The sequence below is a fragment of the Haematobia irritans genome, chromosome 1, assembly GCF_050003625.1.
Source record: "Haematobia irritans isolate KBUSLIRL chromosome 1, ASM5000362v1, whole genome shotgun sequence".
NCBI classification, from domain to species: Eukaryota; Metazoa; Arthropoda; class Insecta; order Diptera; family Muscidae; genus Haematobia; species Haematobia irritans.
The window spans coordinates 242,314,603-242,338,480 of record NC_134397.1 but is presented as its reverse complement, the minus strand read 5'-3'; the positions used below and the strand labels follow the sequence as shown (position 1 = coordinate 242,338,480).

Here is a 23,878-nt window from a genome sequence, read left to right as displayed (position 1 = left end):
ATAACGACAAGCTGGAGCATTGGTATCAGTCCTGTGATGCTCCAATTTCCCGTAGAGATGTTCTATTCGCATTTAAAACTGACCTTGAGCTCAGAAATAACTTATCCCTAAAAGATAAAAATCAGAAATAGATAAAAAAACCAAATAACAATTAATTAACACGATTGGCTATGGATGGATGAACACCATCAACCCGAAATGTTTTATGTAATGAATCTCCCTCAAACCTCTCTTGCATTGGGTGTAAATAGCGATTATTCTCAATGACGATGGTGGTTGATGGATGGATAGGCATCCGCATTTGATGCGCATTTGAATGGTTACAATGAAAACGACTCAGGAATTAGTTTAGGCTCATTTGGACTATCAACTCCATTGGTGGTTAATTTCTCTTATCAAGGTGTGAGTGTAGCTTAAAACTTGCAACAAATACCAGTGGTTGGACATAAGCGTAGAAAGGCCTCTGTGGGAAGGGATTAAGCCCTTTTTTAAAAATTTAGCACCCTACCCCTTGGATTTTGAAAACCCATTTACAATTTTTCATTGATACTGTAGAGAGATGGACTATAACCACGGTTGCCACAGTTGGTAGAATTCTACCAAAAATGGTAGAATTTTTACTGTAGATTGGTAGAATTCTTCATGTTTTGGTAGATTTTGAGAATTATTCCTCTCCAACTAAGAGGTACATCACAAATTTTCTATAGGAATAAAATTTTGACAAAACTTTCTATCGAAATAAGAAAATTTTCTATAGGAATAAAATGTTGAGAAAATTTTCTATAGAAATAAAATTCTTATTCTTATTCTTATAGAAAGTTTTGTCAAACTTTTATTCCTATAGAAAATTTGTGAACTACCTCTTAGTTGGAGAGGAATAATTCTCAAAATCTACCAAAACATGAAGAATTCTACCAATCTACAGTAAAAATTCTACAATTTTTGGTAATAAAATTTTGACAACATTTTCATAGAAATAATATTTTGACAAAATTTTCTATAGATATAAAATTTTGACAAAATTTTCTATAGATATAAAATTTTGACAAAATTTCCTATAAATATAAAATTTTGACAAAATTTTCTATAGATATAAAATTTTGACAAAATTTTCTATAGATATAAAATTTTGACAAAATTTTCTATAGATATAAAATTTTGACAAAATTTTCTATAGAAATAAAATTTTGAAAAAATTTTTATAGAAATAAAATTTTGACAAAATTTTCTAAAGAAATAAAATTTTGACAAAATTTTCTAAAGAAATAAAATTTTGACAAAATTTTCTATAGAAATAAAATTTTTCAAAATAATTTGTTTTTGTTGGGTACTTTTTTGGTAAAATTTTCTCCAAATTTTGGTAGATTATTTCGGGCTCGAGTGGCAACCGTGCCCGAAATAATCTATAGAAATAAAATTCTTATTCTTATTCTTATAGAAAGTTTTGTCAAACTTTTATTCCTATAGAAAATTTGTGAAGTACCTCTTAGTTGGAGAGGAATAATTCTCAAAATCTACCAAAACATGAAGAATTCTACCAATCTACAGTAAAAATTCTACAATTTTTGGTAATAAAATTTTGACAACATGTTCATAGAAATAATATTTTGACAAAATTTTCTATAGATATAAAATTTTGACAAAATTTTCTATAGATATAAAATTTTGACAAAATTTTCTATAGATATAAAATTTTGACAAAATTTTCTATAGATATAAAATTTTGACAAAATTTTCTATAGATATAAAATTTTGACAAAATTTTCTATAGAAATAAAATTTTGAAAAAAATTTTTATAGAAATAAAATTTTGACAAAATTTTCTAAAGAAATAAAATTTTGACAAAATTTTCTATAGAAATAAAATTTTTCAAAATAATTTGTTTTTGTTGGGTACTTTTTTGGTAAAATTTTCTCCAAATTTTGGTAGATTATTTCGGGCTCGAGTGGCAACCGTGGCTATAAAAATTTTCTAGAAAAATAAAATTTTTACAAAATTTTCTATAGAAATAAAATTTTGACAAAATTTTTTATAGAAATAAAATTTTGCAAAATTAGTTTTTTTTGTTGGGTAGTTTTGTGGTAAAATGTTCTCCAAATTTTGGTAGATTATTTCGGTCTCGAGTGGCAACCGTGGCTATAACTTCCCTGGCTAAAATTCTCTAGATACGGTAATGGGCATGGATTGATGAGATTTAGCGGATGTCGAATGAAGTCGAATTTTGGTGTGGTTTGTTTTTAGAACGACGATGGTATCACCGTTCCATTTATTCCTAATTGTAAGCCCTTCAAATATCGAAAAAAGTCTTAAATAAAGAAAAATAATAATTTTTATAGAAAATATGATGTTGACGTTTGGAAAGTTGCAAATGTAGACCAAACAAACTTCGAAAAATTATTTTGTTTAAACAGCTAAACTTTACACGAATTACTTTTAAATCTTAATTTAAGAATATTTTCATTAGTACTACTCTCGGTATTCATAGTGCTCTAATACGTTCAATTTTCTTATTTTTTTTTAGACTAAAAGATATGCTTAAGGATAAACAAGACAATGAATGTTTAAAAGAAGAATTAAGAAACATAAGTGAATCTCTCGACAATGATCGCAAAATATTTGAGGATTTAGAGTTTCAATATCTCGAAGAAGAATCTGAATGGCATGCTTATCACGAAGAACTTAGGGCAGAAGCAAAACAAATGGCCAACAAGCTGGGTACCCAACCACCCAAAGAATGGCAAACATTATCGAAAGATTTCAAAGAGAGACATAGTGATATCACGAAACAATTGTCGAATACACGTAAGACATCCAACGATTCAGACAGACGATTGAATGACAAGCCCTATGATATTAGTGAAGCCATAGGTATAATGTCACAATCCTTATTTGGTTCGGCGGAAATGTTATGCCCTCGACGTCATACGGAAGATGTAATGTCACGTAGTGTAAATGAAAATATGTTTTTCAATAATAAAATTGAATTGCCGGTTTCGAATGGTGGCAACGGTGTTGGTGGTGGTGGCGTTGGCGTTGTAACAACAAGCACACCAAAACGTCCCCAATTACAATTTGTAAACATTGATGACGATTGTCTACAAGAAACACCAATCCCAGAAAGTTCATCGAAATCCATGACATTGAAAAGCCCGGAAGTAACATTCAATAATGCGGTACGATTTAATCTTTCTCTGGGCAATGATGATTTTGAATTTAATCCCTTGGAAAAGAGGGTACCATCACAAGATGATATCGATCGTATATGTAAGGTTACTTCGGATGCTCCCATTTCCAGTAGTCAAGGTGGTGGGGCTAGTACAAAAATATTTGATTCCATCAAAGAAATTGAACGTAATCGCCAGTTATTGTTAGCACAACAAGGTAAGTTTTGAAGTCATTTTTTTTTATTTTATTTTATGGATAAGGTGACATAGTAGAACATTTTACCAATCTGAAAAAAGTTTTTGTTTATAGGCATACATAGTTATTCTTTTACATTCTCATATTCCTTATTCAATATAAATAAAAAATATCTAGGGGGTCTACATCTAAATTCTTCATTTATTATTTTAAGAATGCAAATAGGTTTTTATTGACATTGGCAAATATTGCCTTCTATAGCTTCTATGGTCGAAAAACATTCATAAGTTGATTAGATTTTATGGTTTTTTATAATTGCTCATAAATTTTATTACTCAAAAATGTATGGAAGCGTATAGCTAAATGGTAATATGTAAACTTTTAAGCGTATATGTGTTTAGGGAGTTAAATTCTTTTGAATAAACCTATTCACGGGCTTAAATGTTTAGCAAGCAAAATTATTCCATGGAGGAATTTTAAGAGAGATTTAAGCAATGTTTATTCGATTTACAGCTATATTATTCCAGTCAAATAAATCGGAGGAGTATTACCATCTGTGGTCGTATAAGTAGGGGTCCTATAATTTTTTTTTGTCTGCAAAATCCAAAAAACAAAGTGGCGATTTATACTCAACATATCAAAATATAATTTTTTTCGAGAACTGCAAAACATGTCTATAATTGCGAAGCTCCCCGTAATTAACTGATATATCTGTCCACCAAGTGTCCTTTTTTACGCAGTTGATAGAATTCTACAAAAATGGTAGATTTTTTATGTGTGGTAGATTGGTAGAATTCGTTATGTTTTGGTAGATTTTGCAAACATTTCTCTCCAACAAAGAGGTTCTTCAATTCTCTACAAATTTTGACAAAATTTGCAAGGGAAATAAAATTCTGACAAAATTTTCTTTAGAAATAAAATTTTGAGAAGATTTTCTATAGAAATAAAATTTTCTATAGAAATAAAAATTTTATAGAAATAAAAATTTGATAATATTTTCTATAGAAATAATTTTTTGACAAAATCTTCTATAGAAATACAATTTTAACAAAATATTCTATAGAAATAAAATTTTGACAAAATTTTCTATGGAATTAAAATTTTAACACAATTTTGTTTAGAATTATAATTTTTACAAAATTTTCTATAGAAATAAAATTTTGACAAAATTTTCTATAGAAATAAAATTTCGATAAAATTTTCTATGGAAATAAAATTTTCTTTAGAAATAAAATTTTAACAAAAATTTTCTATAGAAATAAAATTTTGGTAAAATTTTCAATAGAAATAAATTTTTTTTAGAAATAAAATTTTGACAAAAATTTTCTATAGAAATAAAATTCTGACAAAAATTTTCTTTATAAATAAAATTTTGACAAAATTTTCTATAGAAATAAAATTTTGACAAAATTTTCTATAGAAATAAAATTTTGACAAAATTTTCTATAGAAATAAAATTTTGACAAAATATACAAAATTTTCTACCGAAATAAAATTTTGCAAAAATTTTCTATGGAAATAAAATTCTATAGAAATAAAATTGTGCAAAAATTTTCTATAGAAATAAAATTTTCTTTAGAAAAACAATTTTGCAAAATTTTCTATAGTAATAAAATTTTGCAAAAATTTTCTATAGAAATAAAATTTTGCAACAATTTTCTGTAGAAAAAAAAACGTTGCAAAATTTTCTATAGAAATACATTTTTGAGAAAATTTTCTAAAAAATAAAATTTTGAGAAAATTTTCTATAGAACTAAAATGTTGAGAAATTTTCTATAAAAATAAAAGTTTCACAAAATTTTCCATATAAATAAATTTTTGACAAAATTTTCTACCGAAAAAATGTTTCTGTATAAATAAAAATTTGCAAAAATTTTCTATCGAAATAAAATTTTGCAACAATTTTCTATTGAAATAAAATTTTCGTTAGAAATAAACTTTTTTCTGTATAAATAAAATTTTGCAAAATGTTTTATGAAAATAAAATTTTGCAAAAATTTTCTATAGAAATAAAATTTTGCAACAATTTTCTATAGAAATAAACTTTTATTTTTTTTATAGAAAATTTTCTATAGAAATAACATTTTCACAACATTTTCTATAGAAATAAAATTTTCACAACATTTTCTATAAAAATAAAATTTGAACAAAATGTTCTATAGAAATAAAATATTATACAATTTTCTTAGAATAAAATTTACACAAAATTTTCGATAGAAATAAATTTTTGAGAACATTTTCTATAGAAATAAAATTTTGAAAAAATTTTCTGTAGAAATAAAATTTGGAGAAAATTTTCTATAGAAACAAAATTTTATACAATTTTCTTTAGAATAAAATTTTGACAAAATTGTCTATAGAAATAAATTTTTGAGAAAATTTTCTATAGAAATAAATTTTTGAGAAAATTTTCTATAGAAATAAGATTTTGACAAAATTTTCTATAAAAATAAAAGTTTAACGAAATATTCTATAGAAATAAAATTTTGACAAAATTTTCTGTAGAAATAAAATTTTGCTAAAATTTTCTATGGAACTAAAATTTTGTAAAAACTTTCTATAGAAATAACATTTTGCAACAATTTTCTATAGAAATAAAATTTAACTTTTAGCAAAATTTTCGATAGAAATAAATTTTTGAGAAAATTTTAATTAGAAATAAAATTTTGCAACAATTTTCTATAGAAATAAAAATTTTGTTGGAAATAAACTTTTAGAAAAATTTTCGATAGAAATAAATTTTTCACAACATTTTCTATAGAAATAAAATTTTGTAAAAATGTTCTATGGAAATAAAATTTTGCAATAAATTTCTACTGAAATAAAATCTTGCAACAATTTTCTATAGAAATAAAATTTTTGTTAGAAATAAACTTTTAGCAAAATTTTCTATAGAAATAAAATTTTCACAACATTTTCTAAGAAATAAAATTTTGAGAAAATTTTCTATAGAAATAAAATTTGAAAATTTTTAAAATTTTGCAACAATTTTCTATAGAAATAAAATTTTTGTTCGAAATAAACTTTTAGCAAAATTTTCTATAGAAATAAAATTTTCACAACATTTTCTAAGAAATAAAATTTTGAGAAAATTTTCTATAGAAATAAAATTTGAACAAAATGTTCTATAGAAATAAAATTTTATACAATTTTCTTAGAATAAAATATTGACAAAATTTTCTATAGAAATAAAATTTTGAGAAAATTTTCTGTAGAAATAAAATTTTGAGAAATTTTTCTATAGAAATAAAATTTTATACAATTTTCTTTAGAATAAAATTTTGACAAAATTGTCTATTGAAATAAATTTTTGAGAAAATTTTCTATAGAAATAAAATTTTGACAAAATTTTCTATAAAAATAAAAGTTTGACAAAATATTCTACAGAAATAAAATTTTGACAAAAAATTCTATAGAAATAAAATTTTTACAAAATATTCTATAGAAATAACATTTTCACAACATTTTCTATAGAAATAAAATTTTGACAAAAGTTTCTGTAGAAATAAAATTTTGCAAAAATTTTCTTTAGAAATAAACTTTTAGCAAAATTTTCTATAGAAATAAAATTTTCACAAGATTTTCTATAGAAATAATTTTTAGAGAAAATTTTCTGTAGAAATAAAATTTTGAGAAAATTTTCTATAGAACTAAAAGGTTGACAAAATTTTCTATAAAAATAAAATTTTGAGAAAATTTTCTAAAGAAATAAAATATTGAGAAAATTTTCAAAAATTTTGTTTTGAGCTTGAAACTATGCGTTGACTAAACTGTAAGAGGAGCTTAACGAATAGAGGGAAAATGTATTTAGCAAATTTATTTTGGTTCTTTTTTTTAATTTGGTAGATTTTAATATGTTTTTCAAATTTTGGTAGAATAATTTTGGCACGAGTGGTAACAGTTCCAAGCTCGATTCGCCCAACTGAGGCGATAGTGGATGCGGTATTGTAATAAAAGAGCATGTTTTAAGTCGCCCAAGGACCAGATTTCTTCAATTCTGTGTAAATTTTGACCGTAATCGTTTTACTCTTTACAGCTACTCGAAGTGGATCACACAATTTTACTCTGGCCATTACACCCAGAGAAGGAATATGATGATCTCAAACATGTTTTAAGAGTAATATGTTATTTTTGAACAAGTTCCATGTTTGCAGGCCAAACATAAAATTTTTCTCTTGAAACATGTTTGGGGTATCTTATTCCTTCTATGCGGGAGCCACCGTGATGCAATGGTTAGCATGCTCGCCTTGCACACATAGGGTCGTGGGTTCAACTCGAGGTTTTGACCGAACACCAAAAATATTTTTCAGCAGTGAATTATCCCTTCTCAGTAATGCTGGGGACATTTCTGAGTGTTTCCAAGCTTGTAAGTGGTTTCACCGCAATGTAGAACGCCGTTCCGACTCGGCTATAGGTTAGGTGGCAGGCCGATGTATCAGATTCACTTAGACTATTAGCCCATTTGGATACTACAGTGGTGAACTTAGTGCTGCCCGATTCCATGTTAAGCTCAATGACAAGGGACCTCCTTTTTATAGCCGTGTCTGAACGGCGTTCCACATTGCAGTGAAACAACTTGGAGAAGCTTTGAAACCCTCAGAAATGTCACCAACATTACTGAAGTGGGATAATGACCGCTGAAAAACTTTTTGTGTATGCAAGGCGGTCATGCTAACCATTGCCTCGGCTATAACAAGTAGATATTTTGTCATCTTTTGTCAACATATAATAGAATTTAACTCTATTAAAATTTTAATTGGTAAAAATTTGGCGATTTTTTTTTTTTATTTATAGTTGATTCTATTCTCCACGGTTACTTTTTTGAATCAATTAATTTTAAAGGATCAAATTGTACGCAATTAACTATTAAAACTTTTCCGTCCAAGCTTTGACAAGACTTGATAAAACATTAATCGTCGTCATGTATATTTTTGCACTTTTAATTCCCAGTTTTGGTGGAAAAACATAGTACCTATCTTACAATAAAAACGATGAATTTTTTACATGGATGCTTAACAAACTTTTGGAAATTTTTCAAATCTTCCCGATAATTAGTACCGCTAAACTTCGATACCAGACATCTATAAACAAAATTAACAAAAAAAATTGAAAACAATTTTTTCATTCGATTGGTTAAATCCTATTTTTAGATTTTTACTTTTAATAAATGTTAGCATATTTTTTATATTTTTTACAAATCCACAAATATTCCAATGTTATTATAAAATGAAAATTTCTACCGCATTTAACATTTTTTTCTCTTCCACATTAGGCCACCATGTCATCGAACACGAACGTCAAAAGATGAATGACCTAAAAAAGAAAAGCCACAGCGAAGCACGTGCTCAATACCTGTCTAAGCTCAACAGAAATAGTGATTCCGAGTAAGTAATAGACTCTCCCATATATGTAATATTCCACATTGCTAGCTAGCGCCTTCTTTTTTAATTGTTTATTCACTTATAATCACTGTAATCAATCATTCAGTATTTAGCGTTGAAACTAATATCACAAAATATATACGTATATGTGTGCTCAGTGATGATCGGTATACTTTGATTCTAGAGTGTGCTAAGTGTGTTTTATAAAGTTTTGGAATTTTTAACTCAAATGGAATTATGAAAATATTGCAAATTGGCTATTGTGATACATGCCATAAGAATGGGGAAGGGAAGTATATCAAGCACGGTTGCCATTCGAGCCAAAAATTATCTAAAAAAACTTGGAGAAAATTTTACAAAAAACAAAAAAATACAAAAAATAAATTATTTTGTCAAAATTATATTTCTATAGAAAATTTTGTTAAACATTTATTTCTATAGAAGATTTTGTCAAAATTTTATTTCTATAGAAAATTTTGTTAAAAATTTATGTTTATAGAAAATTTTGTCAAAATTTTATTTCTATAGAAAATTTTGTCAAAGTTTTATTTCTATAGAAAATTTTGTTAAAAATTTATTTCTATAGAAAATTTTGTTAAAAATTTATTTCTATAGAAGATTTTGTCAAAATTTTATTTCTATAGAAAATTTTGTTAAAAATTTATGTTTATAGAAAATTTTGTCAAAGTTTTATTTCTATAGAAAATTTTGTCAAAATTTTATTTCTATAGAAAATTTTGTAAAAATTTTATTTCTATAGAAATTTTGTTAAAAATTTATTTCTATAGAAGATTTTGTCAAAATTTTATTTCTATAGAAAATTTTGTTAAAAATTTATGTTTATAGAAAATTTTGTCAAAGTTTTATTTCTATAAAAATTTTTGTCAAAATTTTATTTCTATAGAAAATTTTGTAAAAATTTATTTCTATAGAAAATTTTGTTAAAAATTTATTTCTATAGAAGATTTTGTCAAAATTTTATTTCTATAGAAAATTTTGTTAAAAATTTATGTTTATAGAAAATTTTGTCAAAGTTTTATTTCTATAAAAATTTTTGTCAAAATTTTATTTCTATAGAAAATTTTGTAAAAATTTTATTTCTATAGAAAATTTTGTTAAAAATTTATTTCTATAGAAGATTTTGTCAAAATTTTATTTCTATAGAAAATTTTGTTAAAAATTTATGTTTATAGAAAATTTTGTCAAAATTTTATTTCTATAGAAAATTTTGTCAAAGTTTTATTTCTATAGAAAATTTTGTCGAAGTTTTATTTCTATAGAAAATTTTGTCAAAATGTTATTTCTATAGAAAATTTTGTTAAAAATTTATTTCTATAGAAAATATTCTACCTCTTAGTTGGGGAGGAATATTTTGGAAAATCTACCACAACATCAGGAGATCTACGAATCTAGCAAACAGTAAAAAAACCGTGATATCAAGTCGTATGTACCTGGGGGACTTATAACGGCATCGAGAATTTTTGATCTAAATCTAAATTTTACGGATCACGGTACTCGATATCGAGTTGTATTGTCCGGCAATTTTTCGATTGGTAAATTGCAATCGTTAAATATTTTTCACATCGTTTTCCTCATATCGGAATAGTTAATATGTTAGTTTTAGCTCCAGTTATTGCTAATCTGTAGTAAATGTACATAAAATGAAAATATTTTGAATATTTAAAGCGGGAGCGAGCATCTTATCTTGGCAAGCAACCGCATAAAAAGTGCACAGGCAAGAACGATATCCAGCTCTTAATTTTTGTTTTTATTCAAATAATTTATGTTATAACTAGCGATTTCCGTTTGATGTTTCAAAAAATATCAAAATAACTTTTGTAACAATAGTGACGGCAAAATACGTTCATGTGCATTTCGTACTTTTTGGTACATTTCCTTCATCAAAGTTGGCGTTTGTTGTAGTGCCACTTACGAATTTCATTTCAAAGTTCCATTTCATTCTCATCGATACCACAGACTCGTAAGTGACACTATAACAATCGCCAACTGTCATGGAGAAGCTTATCGAAAAGTACGAAATGTACATGAAAGTATTTTGCCATCACTGTTGTTGCAAGAGCCATTTAATATTTTGTGAAACACCAGCTTATTATAATTTATTTAAATAAAAACGAAAATGAAGTGCTGAAAACATAGTTATTACGCTTAAAATTGTGAAAGGTATATTCGTGAACAATTTTCGACTTTCCAAATGGAATAAAGTGATAGTTTTTTCAGATACTTTCCCAGGCACGCTGCCTCCTCCATCAAGAACAAATACTGATAGACGCTGGAGCACCAGCCGAATATAGCAGAATTGCAATTTTTAAATCAACATAATTCCTTTTTTAAGGCATTATGTTCAATGTGTTTTTATTTGTATACAGGTTATACCTGGAATAATATATAAATTTGTATTCTAAACAATGGCATTTTACTTGACCACAAGATTCGTTTACAACTATCTTAAAATTCACTTTTTCTAATAGCTTGAAGAGGCTCTTATTGGCGTCGTTCAAAATTTATCTAAAACGGCACCTAATAATTGCACTCATACGATACTTTTTTTTAGTAAGTTGGTGTGGTATAACTTCTAACTAGTGACGGCACTTTTGCGACGAGTTTTGGATATTGCATACGACTGTTTTCGACCTGGTGGGGATAGCCGTCAAATTCCAAAAATGTTAGCAGAGTAGCGATGGGAATGAAATCGATCTTTGAAATGCTGGCAGGGAACTTCCTAAACTCTTTGATTAATTAAAAAAAAAATATTTGAATTACATATCACAATCACAATTTTTGATCTTAGGTCACTATGAAATTAAGGTAGCCATTTGCAAGAAGGATTATCGTCTAACTGAATTATATATTCTAAGTAGATGTCGGGTGATGACGGCGTGACAACAATAACAACAACGAACGGCATCAATAATAAATTGAATCACCAAGCATCCGCAACAACAGCAAGCACACTCAATTAGCTGAGAACTAATGTTTATTTGTTTATTTACTATGACCGGACAGTGTGTGACTCTGTAGTGGGACATCAAAGACAGCAAATTGAATGCAAACAAACAAACTTATTTGTTTACATTCCGATTAAGATTAACAATTAACACAGTTTTTTATGATCAATATACAAACACACTCATACAGTCACACTTAAAATCTCCAAATCGTGTAATGCATAATGAATATGAGTAAACCCTCGGACTAGTGTCACAAGCTTGAATAATAGAATTTCGGTGTTGGTCTTCAATGGTAATTTTGAATTCAAACATTAGATTCACGATTTTACTAATCACACTGCAGTCGGTCCTACATATACGGTTGTCACTCGTGCCAAAAATAATCTACCAAAATTTTACCAAAAATCTACCAAATTTAAAAAAAGAAGTTTTTGAAAAACTTTTTTATAGAAATTTTGTCAAAATTTTACTTCTACAAAAAATTTTGTCAAAATTTTATTTCTATAGAAAATTTTGTCAAAATTTTATTTTTTAAAGAAAATTTTGAAAAAAACGTATTTCTAAAGAATCAACATTTTGTTTCTAAATAAAATTTTCTCAAAATTTTATTTCTTAGAAAATTTTGTCAAAATTTTATTTCTATAGAAAATTTTGTCAAAATTTTATTTCTATAGAAAATTTTGCCAAAATTTTATTTCTATAGAAAATTTTGTCAAAATTTTATTTCTATCGAAAATTTGGTCAAACTTTTATTTCTATAGAACATTTTGTCGAAATTTTATTTCTATAGAAAATTTTGTCAAAATTTTATTTCTATAGAAAATTTTGTCAACAATTTTATTTGTATAGAAAATTTTGTCAAAATTTTATTTCTATAGAAAATGTTGTCAAAATTTTATTTCTATAGAAAATTTTGTCAACATTTTATTTCTAAAGAAAATTTTGTGAAAATTTTATTTTTATAGAAAATGTTGTTAAAATTTTATTTCTATAGAAAATTTTGTGAAAATTTTATTGCTATAGAAAATTTTGTCAAAATTTTATTTCTATAGAAAATTTTGTCAAAATTTTATTTCTAATTATACAATTATTTTTCGAGCTTTATGGACATATATAGATTATGGAACATGGTTAATAGAGCCATTGAAAAGAAAACGCCAGATACAAATCTATACACGCCTGCACTGTACATGTTTCGGTTCGGGCGAATGAAACCTTTCCACAGCCTTTAGTATAGATCTGGCTGGGAGAGATGACTCAATTTTGGGCCCTTTATGCTAACTCCTTATGGAGAAAACATTTGGGAAATTTCCTCTTACAAATTGAATCACCTTTTCTCCCACTGTACATCATCTTTTCATATAACTTACAAGTCCCTTAATCTTATTTTTATTTCGTTTTGTTACATAGTAATGCAACAACACGAAATTTATTTTTAGAAAGCTAATTTGTTAGAATTCACCTAAGTGGTGAACAGTCCAGGCGTGTATAGATTTGTATCTGGCGTTTTCTTTTCAATGGCTCTATTAACCATGTTCCTTAATCTATATCTGTCCATAAAGCTCGAAAAATAATTGTATAATTAGATATAATGCATTTGGACGTCAATTGCCTGTTTCGGTATCAGGCTAACATGTAATATAAAATTTTATTTCTATAAAAAAATTTTGTCAAAATTTTATTTCTATAGAAAATGTCAAAATATTATTTCCCCGAGTAAAAATTGAGAGATCTAATTTGATATGATTAGATATGAGTAGATCCGAAAAATGGTAAGATCTAATCATATCTAATTACTATGGAAATAGATCTGATCAGATCTCAAAATTGGCCCAGATCTAATGTCTTAGATATTATTATATCTATCCCTATATGTAAGTAGATCTGGTGTCAGATCTCCCTATATATGGAATTACATATAATTATATCTAATTCTATATCATCATATCTGGGTGTATCTGCCTAGATCTGAAGCGGCCAATTTTGAGATATGATTATATCTATTTAGATCCACCAATTTTTACACGGGTCTATAGAAAATGTTGTCAAAATTTTATTTCTATAGAAAATGTTGTCAAAATTTTATTTTTATAGAAAATTTTGTCAAAATTTTATTTCTATAGAAAATTTTGTCAAGAATTTTATTTCTATAGAAAATTTTGTCAAAATTTTATCTCTATAGAAAATTTTGTCAAAATTTTATTTCAATAGAAAATTTTGTCAAAATTGTATTTCTATAGAAAATTTTGTCAAAATTTTATTTCTATAGAAAATGTCAAAATTTTATAGAAATAAAATTATTTCTATAGAAAATTTTGTCAAAATTTTATCTCTATAGAAAATTTTGTCAAAATTTTATTTCAATAGAAAATTTTGTCAAAAATTTTATTTCTATAGAAAATTTTGTCAAAAATTTTATTTCTATAGAAAATTTTGTCAAAATTTTATTTCTATAGAAAATTTTGTTTCTAAAGAAACTTTTATTTCTAACAATTTTATTTCTATAGAAAATTTTGTCATTTTTATACCCTAAACCACATAGTGGTTAGAGTATAATAAGTTTGATCGGCCATAAAATATATACCGATCGACTCAGAATCACCTCCTGAGTCGATCTAGCGCTTGGTGTCCGTCCGTCTGTCCATGTATATGTTGTTCACAGGATTCCGGTCCCAATTATTAATCGATTTGGATGAAATTTGGTACAGGGTGTTTTTTGGGCACAAGACCGAACGCTATTGAATTTGGAAGAAATCGGATCAAATTTAGATATTCATTAAATTTTGCACATCGTCATTAAATTTTGCACATAGTAAACTTTTTCATCACCCTTTAAGTCTGCAAAATTTCATCGAAATCGGTTCAGATTTAGATATAGCTCTCATATATATGTATCGCCCGATTTTCCCAAATTTGGCCATAAAAACCTTGTTTATTAAGCGATCTTACTCAAACTTGGCTTACTCTAATATTTTATGGTACTGACAATATGTGCCAAAAATAATCGAAATCGGTTCAGATTTAGATATAGCTCCCATATATATGTATCGCCCGATTTTTATTTTATTTGTATAGACAATTTTGTCAAAATTTTATTTCTATAGAAAGTTTTGTCAAAATTTTATTTCTATAGAAAATTTTGTCAAAATTTTATTTCTATAGAAAATTTTGTCAAAATTTTATTTCTATAGAAAATTTTGTCAGAATTTTATTTCTATAGAAAATTTTGTCAAAATTTTATTTCTATAGAAAATTTTGTCAAAAATTTTATTTCTATAGAAAATTTTGTCAAAGTTTTATTTCTATAGAAAATTTTGTCAAAAATTTTATTTCTATAGAAAATTTTGTAAAAATTTTATTTCTAAAGAAAATTTTGTCAAAATTTTATTTCTATAGAAAATTTTGTCAAAATTTTATTTCTATGGAAAATTTTGTCAAAATTTTATTTCTATAGAAAATTTTGTCAAAATTTTATTTCTATAGAAAATGTTGTCAAAAATTTTATTTCTATAGAAAATTTTGTCAAAATTTTATTTCTATAGAAAATTTTGTCAAAATTTTATTTCTATAGAAAATTTTGTCAAAATTTTATTTCTATTGAAAATTTTGTCAAAATTTTATTTCTATAGAAAATTTTGTCAAAATTTTATTTCTATAGAAAATTTTGTCAAAATTTTATTTCTATAGAAAATTTTTTCAAAATTTTATTTCTATAGAAATTTTTATCAAAAAAAAAAAAAAATATTTTTATACAAAATTTTTCAACGTTATATTTCTATAGACAATTTTTCCAAACTTAGTTGGTGAGGAATATTATGCAAAATCTACTAAAACATCAACAATTTTACCAATCTACCAACTAGTAAAAAATCTACAATTCTACAAACTTTGGCAACCGTGCCGACAACCCTTGTATAACTTCCGTCCAAATTGTTCTCAAAAATGGGAAGATTCGATAAACCATACATTAAGAATTCCTAAGTGGCGTTGCAATTTCTTGGAAAAAATTTTTTTATCGACTATTTGTTCCCAAGCATTATAAATTTTTTGAAATTAAAATTCTTCTAAGCATCTATCACTGTGACCTATGCTCGATGTGTCCGATCTAATATTTCCTCATCACATTAGAGTCAAGAATCATAGAACATTGCCCATATGAATACGTAATATCTGTATTCCAATGTCCGGTTTTATATTCCTCGCTTCGCACCCTGCATTAGTGATCCTAAGTTCATATGATTCAATTAGCTTCGACACACATAGATTCTGCAAAGCTAGATTTGAAATAAACCAGCAAAAGATTCATAACTCATAAAGCGCAACAGTTCAAGGGAGACCCTCACCTTAAGCGTTTCGAACGCAATCACTATATACGAATCACCAGTGATTTCTGTTCGCAGTCTAGTCAGTCACATTCTCTCAGTTATTGTGTTTAAATTCGAACAAAAACGAAACGCTGAATCTGAATCGTATTGGGAATACAAAACAAACAAAAAAAGAGCTTTGAGTAAAATGCAAAGATAAACAAGTGTTATCATTGTTATCAGTGAAATTAAATAAATAAAAATTCTCCAATTGTCGCCGATGAGGGAATATTGTCCGATTCGTCGTAATATCGCTAGCCATTGTCGATAGGAGGATAGCTAAGCAGCCGCAGCCAGCAAGTCGATACTGCCAAATGTTTATTGTTCTTGGGGTTTATACTCAACGAAACAACACTTGGTGCTTGGATAGGTGCTTGGATAGGTGCTAGCTGCTGCTTGGCGGTCTGACTCTTACGCATTAATTACTCATCCATCGGTGTGCATTATAGACTACTGGGAGGCGATTCGGTGCTTTTGCAATTCGCCTTACACGTATTGTTTTTGTTTTGATTAACCGTCTCCATCCCCAGCATCGCAATACTGCGTTTGTTGATGTTGACGCCTTTTGAGCCTCATCAATATACAAAATACTGTAGAAGAAGTTCAAAATTTCCAAGAATTATGGATACTGTAAGATCAACGCTGTGTTGTTGGTATGTGGAATGGTATTTGTTGTATTTTTATTTAACATTTTTTTGTTTCTTTTTTTTTAATATCTTTTTGTTTATATATTTTTTTATTTTTATTTTCACAAAGTAATTAAATTGCAATGGCTTTATAATTTATTTATTATTATTATTGTTATTATTCTTTGCATATTTCAGTTGTGTGACTAATAATGAGGAATCTCAGACGGAATTGCCACTACAGCAACAACAACAACAGCAGCACCCTATGTTGGATAAAGAGAATCGACCAAACATTGAACGAAGTAACAGCAAAGTGAAAACAACGAATAGTATCACAACAAATGAAAATGCTGGAGGAGTAGCGGATTCATCGAATCAGGTAAGTTTAAAAAATCCAATAAATAAAATTTCGACAAAATTTTCTATAGAAATCAAATTTTGTAAAAATTTTCTATAGAAATAAAATTTTGACAAAATTTTCATATAGAAATAAAATTTTTACAAAATTTATCTATAGAAATAAAATTTTGACAAAATTTTCTATAGAAATACAATTTTAAAAACATTTTGGCAAAATTTTCTATAGAAATAAAATTTAAACAAATTTTCTATGGGCATACAATTTTGACAAAATTTTCTATAGAAAGGGTTCAAGTGTGGTTTTTGTTGGGTTTAATAAACTGCCTGAATTTATTCTGATAATTGGTTGATAGTTTTGCTGCAAGTAGAGGATGCTGATGAGGAATGTGGTAATTCCGAAACGTGCGTCCATCCAACCATCTTGCAGTCTATAGGGCTTTGCCCAAATAAATTTGACAAACATTCTTTTCCTCTGTTGGTTAAGCTACTCTTGTAGTTTAGTCAATGTATGGTTTTAAGCTGAAATAAAAAAACAACAACAATGCTTAAAGAACTAAACCAACAATAACAAAACAAAACAAATGGAAAAAGAAGAGGAGGCACGCTCAAAATAAACCCAGCCATGTGAATTCAAATCGATGATTTGACAGTGGCATAGGAAAAGAGATATGTTTGTTTCGAATTTATTTCGGCATAAGCCGGCTATCAATGTAAAACCTTTTTTCGGAGGGTTCAAGTGTGGTTTTTGTTGGGTTTAATAAACTGCCTGAATTTATTCTGATAATTGGTTGATAGGTTTGCTGCAAGTAGAGGATGCTGATGAGGAATGTGGTAATTCCGAAACGTGCGTCCATCCAACCATCTTGCAGTCTATAGGGCTTTGCCCAAATAAATTTGACAAACATTCTTTTACTCTGTTGGTTAAGCTACTCTTGTAGTTTAGTCAATGTATGGTTTTAAGCTGAAATAAAAAAACAACAACAATGCTTAAAGAACAAAACCAACAATAACAAAACAAAACAAATGGAAATAAAATTTTAACAAAAATTTTCATATAAATAAAATTTGGCAAAAATTTTCTAAAGAAATATAATTTCGCAAAAATTTTCTATAGAAATAGAATTTTGAAATAAAATGGTGACAAAATTTTCTAGAAATTTGTCAAACTTTTCTATAGAAATAATTTTTTTTCATTCGTTTTGTGTTGTTATTGTTGGTTTTTTCCTTTAATCATTGTTGTTGTTTTTGATTTCAGCTTAAAACCATGCATTCATTAAACTACAAGTGTAGCTTAACCAACAGGGGAAAATAATGTTTGTCAAATTTTTTGGGCAAAGCCCTATAGACTGCAAGATGGTTGGATGGACGCACGCTTCGGAATTACCACATTCCTCATCAGCATCCTCTACTTGCAGCAAAACTATCAACCAATTATCAGAATAAATTCAGGCAGTTCACTAAACCCAAAAGTGAACCACACTTGAACCTTCCGAAAAAAGGTTTTACATGATAGCCGGCTTATGCCGAAATAAATTCATACAAACAACAATAACAATACAAAACGAATGAAAAAAGAGGAAGCACGCACAATATAAACCCAGCCAACTGCAGACAAATCGGTGATTTGACGGTGGCAAAGAAAAAGATATGTTTGTATGAATTTATTTCGGCATAAGCCGGCTATCATGTAAAACCTTTTTTCGGAAGGTTCAAGTGTGGTAATTCCGAAACGTGCGTCCATCCAACCATCTTGCAGTCTATAGGGCTTTGCCCAAATGTATGAATTTATTTCGGCATTAGCCGGATATCATGTAAAACCTTTTTTCGGAAGGGTCAAGTGTGGTTCACTTTTGGGTTTAGTGTACTGCCTGAATTTATTCTGATATTTGGTTGCTAGTTTTGCTGCAAGTAGAGGATGCTGATGAGGAATGTGGTAATTCCGAAAGTTGCGTCCATCCAACCATCTTGCAGTCTATAGGGCTTTGCCCAAATAAATTTGACAAACATTCTTTTCCTCTGTTGGTTAAGCTACCCAGTCAGAAAAAAACCATCGGAAAAGCGTTGTAAAAGCGTTGTGAACGGTTGATACACGGTGGGAAAAAGCGTTGTTACAACCCCAAAATGATAACATCATTCCACGGTGTATCGATTGTATTTAACAACGTTTTCAAAGCGTCATGAAAACAATATTTTATACGCTTTTCTGATGGTTTAACGAATGCTTTGACAACCCCAAAATGATAACATCGTTATACGGTGTATCGATGGTTTTTACAACCATTAAAAAGCACTGAAAAACAACATTTCATACGTCTTTCCAATTGTCTTAGGAGGGTTAGAATTATAATTTTACAGTACCTTAAAACCGCTATTGAAACAAAACAAAATTAGTGTTTTACACTTTACAAAGGAACATCAGAAAACTTAACAATTAACAATTAATAGGCAAAATACATAATTAAGATTGACATTTCTAATTGGTAAAAAAATCTTCTAATAATATGGTCAAAAATGATTATATTACGTCAAGGTCATATACCTTCTGATCTTCCTCCAGCCCTGTCTCTAGTAGAGGCAAACCAACGGCTTGTTTTTGTCAGAATTGTAGCCTCAGTCTCATTTTCAAATCTGTTTAACAAAAAATCTATAAAAAAATGATTAGTAAATTATTACAGAGTTCATATTTTATTACCTTGTTGATATGAATTGATTTATAATAGGATAATGTTCCTTTATCATATAAAGTGAATATGTACATTAACAGTGAAACCACTAGGAACAATTTTGGTTAATTTTACAAATGAGGCAATTGTAGAAAGTTTTAACTGAACTAAACGCTGACATCACGCCAAAACCCAAATATAAGTACTTATTTATCGACTAATTAAAGAAATTTTGTTAGACATAATTACTTTTTTTCACATGTTAGGTGAGTATTAACTTCGAGTTTAGCCGCTTAAATCGCTAAAGTGAAATCTAAGGGCGTTTTCGTTTCGCAAAATATATGTTGCCGTGGTGTTACACTACTTTTTTCCTCATTGTATTTTCTCTCAAATTATAGTATAATTTCAAAATTATTGGTAATTCATAATGTTGTGAGGGATACAGGATCCAACATCTATGACAATGTCCTTCATATTTGGCAATCAATTTCGAGAATGTTGCACATTTTTTCCCAATCGAAATCGCCATAAATCAGTAAAAAAGGCATAAAAGTATACATATTTGTTGCAGATTTCTTTATATCTTGATGGGGAATAGCCCAAAGCAAATTTTCACAAAGTTTTTATTCCTTAAAATGGATTATTAAAGAAATGTAATCGTGAAAAATTTGCGATTTTAGTGGCTAGTCATATGCCTTTATTATTTCCTATAAATATTTCAAACAAAACAGTTCAGGATTTCTTAAGATTTGTACATTTTACCCCAAATGCGCCAAAGGATTTATCCATTTTACCCCAAATGCACCAAAAGAACATTCTTGCAATACTGAACTCCAATTTTTTCCTTCAAACAATGAACTTTTCTTTAAAGGTGGGTATTAAGTTCGAGTTTAGGCGCTAAAAACGTCATTTTTTCACGATTACTTTTCTTAATAATCCATTTTAAGGAATACAAACTTTGTGAAAATTTGCTTTGGGCTTTTCCCCATCAAGTTATAATAAAATTTGCAACAAATATGTATAATTTTATGCATTTTTCTTACTGATTTAGTTTTCACTTTATCGATTTAAGCGGCTAAACTCGAAGTTAATACTCACCTTAACATGTGAAAAAAGTGATTATGTCTAACAAAATTTCTTCAATTAGTCGATAAATAAGTACTTATATTTGGGTTTTGGCGTGATGTCAGCGTTTAGTTTAGTTAAAACTTTCTACAATTGCCTCATTTGTAAAATTAACCAAAATTGTTGTTCCTAGTGGTTTCACTGTTAATGTACATATTCACTTTATAAAGGGTGATTCTCTTGAGGTTAGGATTTTCATGCATTAGTATTTGACAGATCACGTGGGATTTCAGACATGGTGTCAAAGAGAAAGATGCTCAGTATGCTTTGACATTTCATCATGAATAGACTTACTAACGAGCCACAACGTCGAATTTTCAGTGAATGGGCCCTAGAAAAGTTGGCAGAAAATCCGCTTTTTTATCGACAAATTTTGTTCAGCGATGAGGCTCATTTCTGGTTGAATGGTTACGTAAATAAGCAAAATTGCCGCATTTGGAGTGAAGAGCAACCAGAAGCCGTTGAAGAACTGCCCATGCATCCCGAAAAATGCACTGTTTGGTGTGGTTTGTACGCTGGTGGAATCATTGGACCGTATTTTTTCAAAGATGCTGTTGGACGCAACGTTACGGTGAATGGCGATCGCTATCGTTCGATTTTAACAAACTTTTTGTTGCCAAAAATGGAAGAACTGAACTTGGTTGACATGTGGTTTCAACAAGATGGCGCTACATGCCACACAGCTCGCGATTCTATGGCCATTTTGAGGGAAAACTTCGGAGAACAATTCATCTCAAGAAATGGACCGGTAAGTTGGCCACCAAGATCATGCGATTTGACGCCTTTAGACTATTTTTTGTGGGGCTACGTCAAGTCTAAAGTCTACAGAAATAAGCCAGCAACTATTCCAGCTTTGGAAGACAACATTTCCGAAGAAATTCGGGCTATTCCGGCCGAAATGCTCGAAAAAGTTGCCCAAAATTGGACTTTCCGAATGGACCACCTAAGACGCAGCCGCGGTCAACATTTAAATGAAATTATCTTCAAAAAGTAAATGTCATTGACCAATCTAACGTTTCAAATAAAGAACCGATGAGATTTTGCAAATTTTATGCGTTTTTTTTTTTTAAAAAGTTATCAAGCTCTTAACAAATCACCGTTTATGATAAAGGAACATTATCCTATTATGAATCAATTCCTATCAACAATAATACCTCCATTACTCATTAAAAACCATTGGACATTGATGGAACATGAATTTTCAACGATAATTTTATGGAAAATGTACTATTTAAAAACCGTAAATTAATTTGTTTAGCAAGCGTTGTTTCAACGTTGGCTTCCAACGCTGTTACAACGCTCAATATTTATAACCATCGTAAATTTCTGACTGGGTACACTTGTAGTTTAGTCAATGCATGGCTGAAATAAAAAACAACAACAATGAAATAAAATTTTGCGAAAATTTTTTTATAGAAATAAAATGTTGACAAAATTTTCTATAAAAATAAAATTTTGCAAAAATTTTCTATAGAAATAAATTTTGAAAAAAAATTTAACATTTTTTACAAAATTTATCTATAGATTTTTTTGGACCAATTTTTATAAGGAAATACAATTTTGGACAACATTTTCTATAGAAATAAAATTTTGAGAAAATTATAGAAATAACATTTTGAAAAAAAAAATTGCCATAGAAATAAAATTTTGAAAAAATTTTCTATAGAAATAAAATTTTGAAACAATTTTCATTAGATATAAAGTTTTAGGAAAAGTTTCTATAGAAATAAAGTTTTTCAAAAAAAAAATTCTATAGCAATAACATTTTTAGAAAATGTTCTATTGAAATAAAATTTTGAAAAAATTTTCGTTAAACATAAAATTTTGAGAAAATTTCTTATTGAAATTAAATTTTGACAAATTTTTCTATAGAAATAAACTTTTGACAAAATTTTCTATACAAATAAAGTTTTGACAAATTTTTTATAGAAATAAAATTTTGACAAAATTTTCTATAGAAATAAAATTTTGAGACAATTTTCTATAGAAATATAATTTGGAAAAAAATTCTATAGAAATACATTTTTGAAAAAAAAATTCTGTAGAAAAATAATTTGGAAAGAATTTCTATAGAAATAAAGTATTAACAAATTTTTGTAAGGAAATAAAATGTTGATCAAATTTTCTATAGAGATAAAATTTTGACAGATTTTTCTATAGAAATAAAATTTCGACATTTTTTTTTTGAATAAAATTTTGACAAAATTTACCATAGTAATAAAGTTTTGAAAAATTTTTATAAGGAAATAAAATTTTGGACTTAATTTCCTATAGAAATAAAATTTTGAGAACATTTTCTCTAGAAATAAAAGTCTGACAAAATTTTTTATAGAAATATAGTTTTGACAAAATTTTTATATAGAAATAAAATTTTGACAGAATTTATCATAGTAATAAAGTTTTGACAAATTTTTATAAGGAAATAAAATTTTGGACAAAATTTTCTATAGAAATAAAATTTTGAGAAATTTTTCTATAGAAATAAAATTTTGAGAAAATTTTCTATAGAAATATAGTTTTGGTAAAATCTTCTATAGAACTAAAATTTTGACAAAATTTTCGATAGACATACTATTTTGCAAAAATTTGCTATAGAAATACAATTTTAACCAAATTTTCTATAGAAATAAAATTTTGAGAAAATTTTCTTTAGAAATAAAATTTTGGACAAAATTTTCTATAATATTAAAGTTTTGACAAAATTTTCTATGGAAATACAATTCTGGATAAAATTTTCTATAGAAATAAAATTTTGAGAAAATTATAGAAATAAAATTTTGAAAAAAAAATTTCCATAGAAATAGAATTTTGAAAAAATTTCTATAGAAATAAAATTTTGAAACAATTTTCATTAGATATAAAATTTTAGGAAAATTTTCTATAGAAATAAAATGTTGAGAAAATTTTATATGGAAATAAAATTTTGCAAAAAAATTCTGTAGCAATAAAATCTTGAGAAAAATTTTCTATAGAAATAAAATTTTGAGAACATTTTCTTTAAATATAAAATTTTGAGAAAATTTCTT

At 27.2% G+C, this 23,878-nt stretch overlaps 1 protein-coding gene across 1 annotated transcript in view; it reads left to right on the top strand.

Moving 5' to 3' along the window:
- Positions 1 to 23,878, top strand: part of LOC142238424 (uncharacterized) — a 122,038-nt gene that overhangs the window by 74,661 nt on the left and 23,499 nt on the right. Inside the window, exons 5-7 of the mRNA XM_075310100.1 lie at positions 2,523 to 3,382; positions 8,634 to 8,745; positions 16,900 to 17,083. Of these exons, the coding sequence (XP_075166215.1) occupies positions 2,523 to 3,382; positions 8,634 to 8,745; positions 16,900 to 17,083 (1,156 nt within the window). The remainder of the gene's footprint in view (positions 1 to 2,522; positions 3,383 to 8,633; positions 8,746 to 16,899; positions 17,084 to 23,878) is intronic.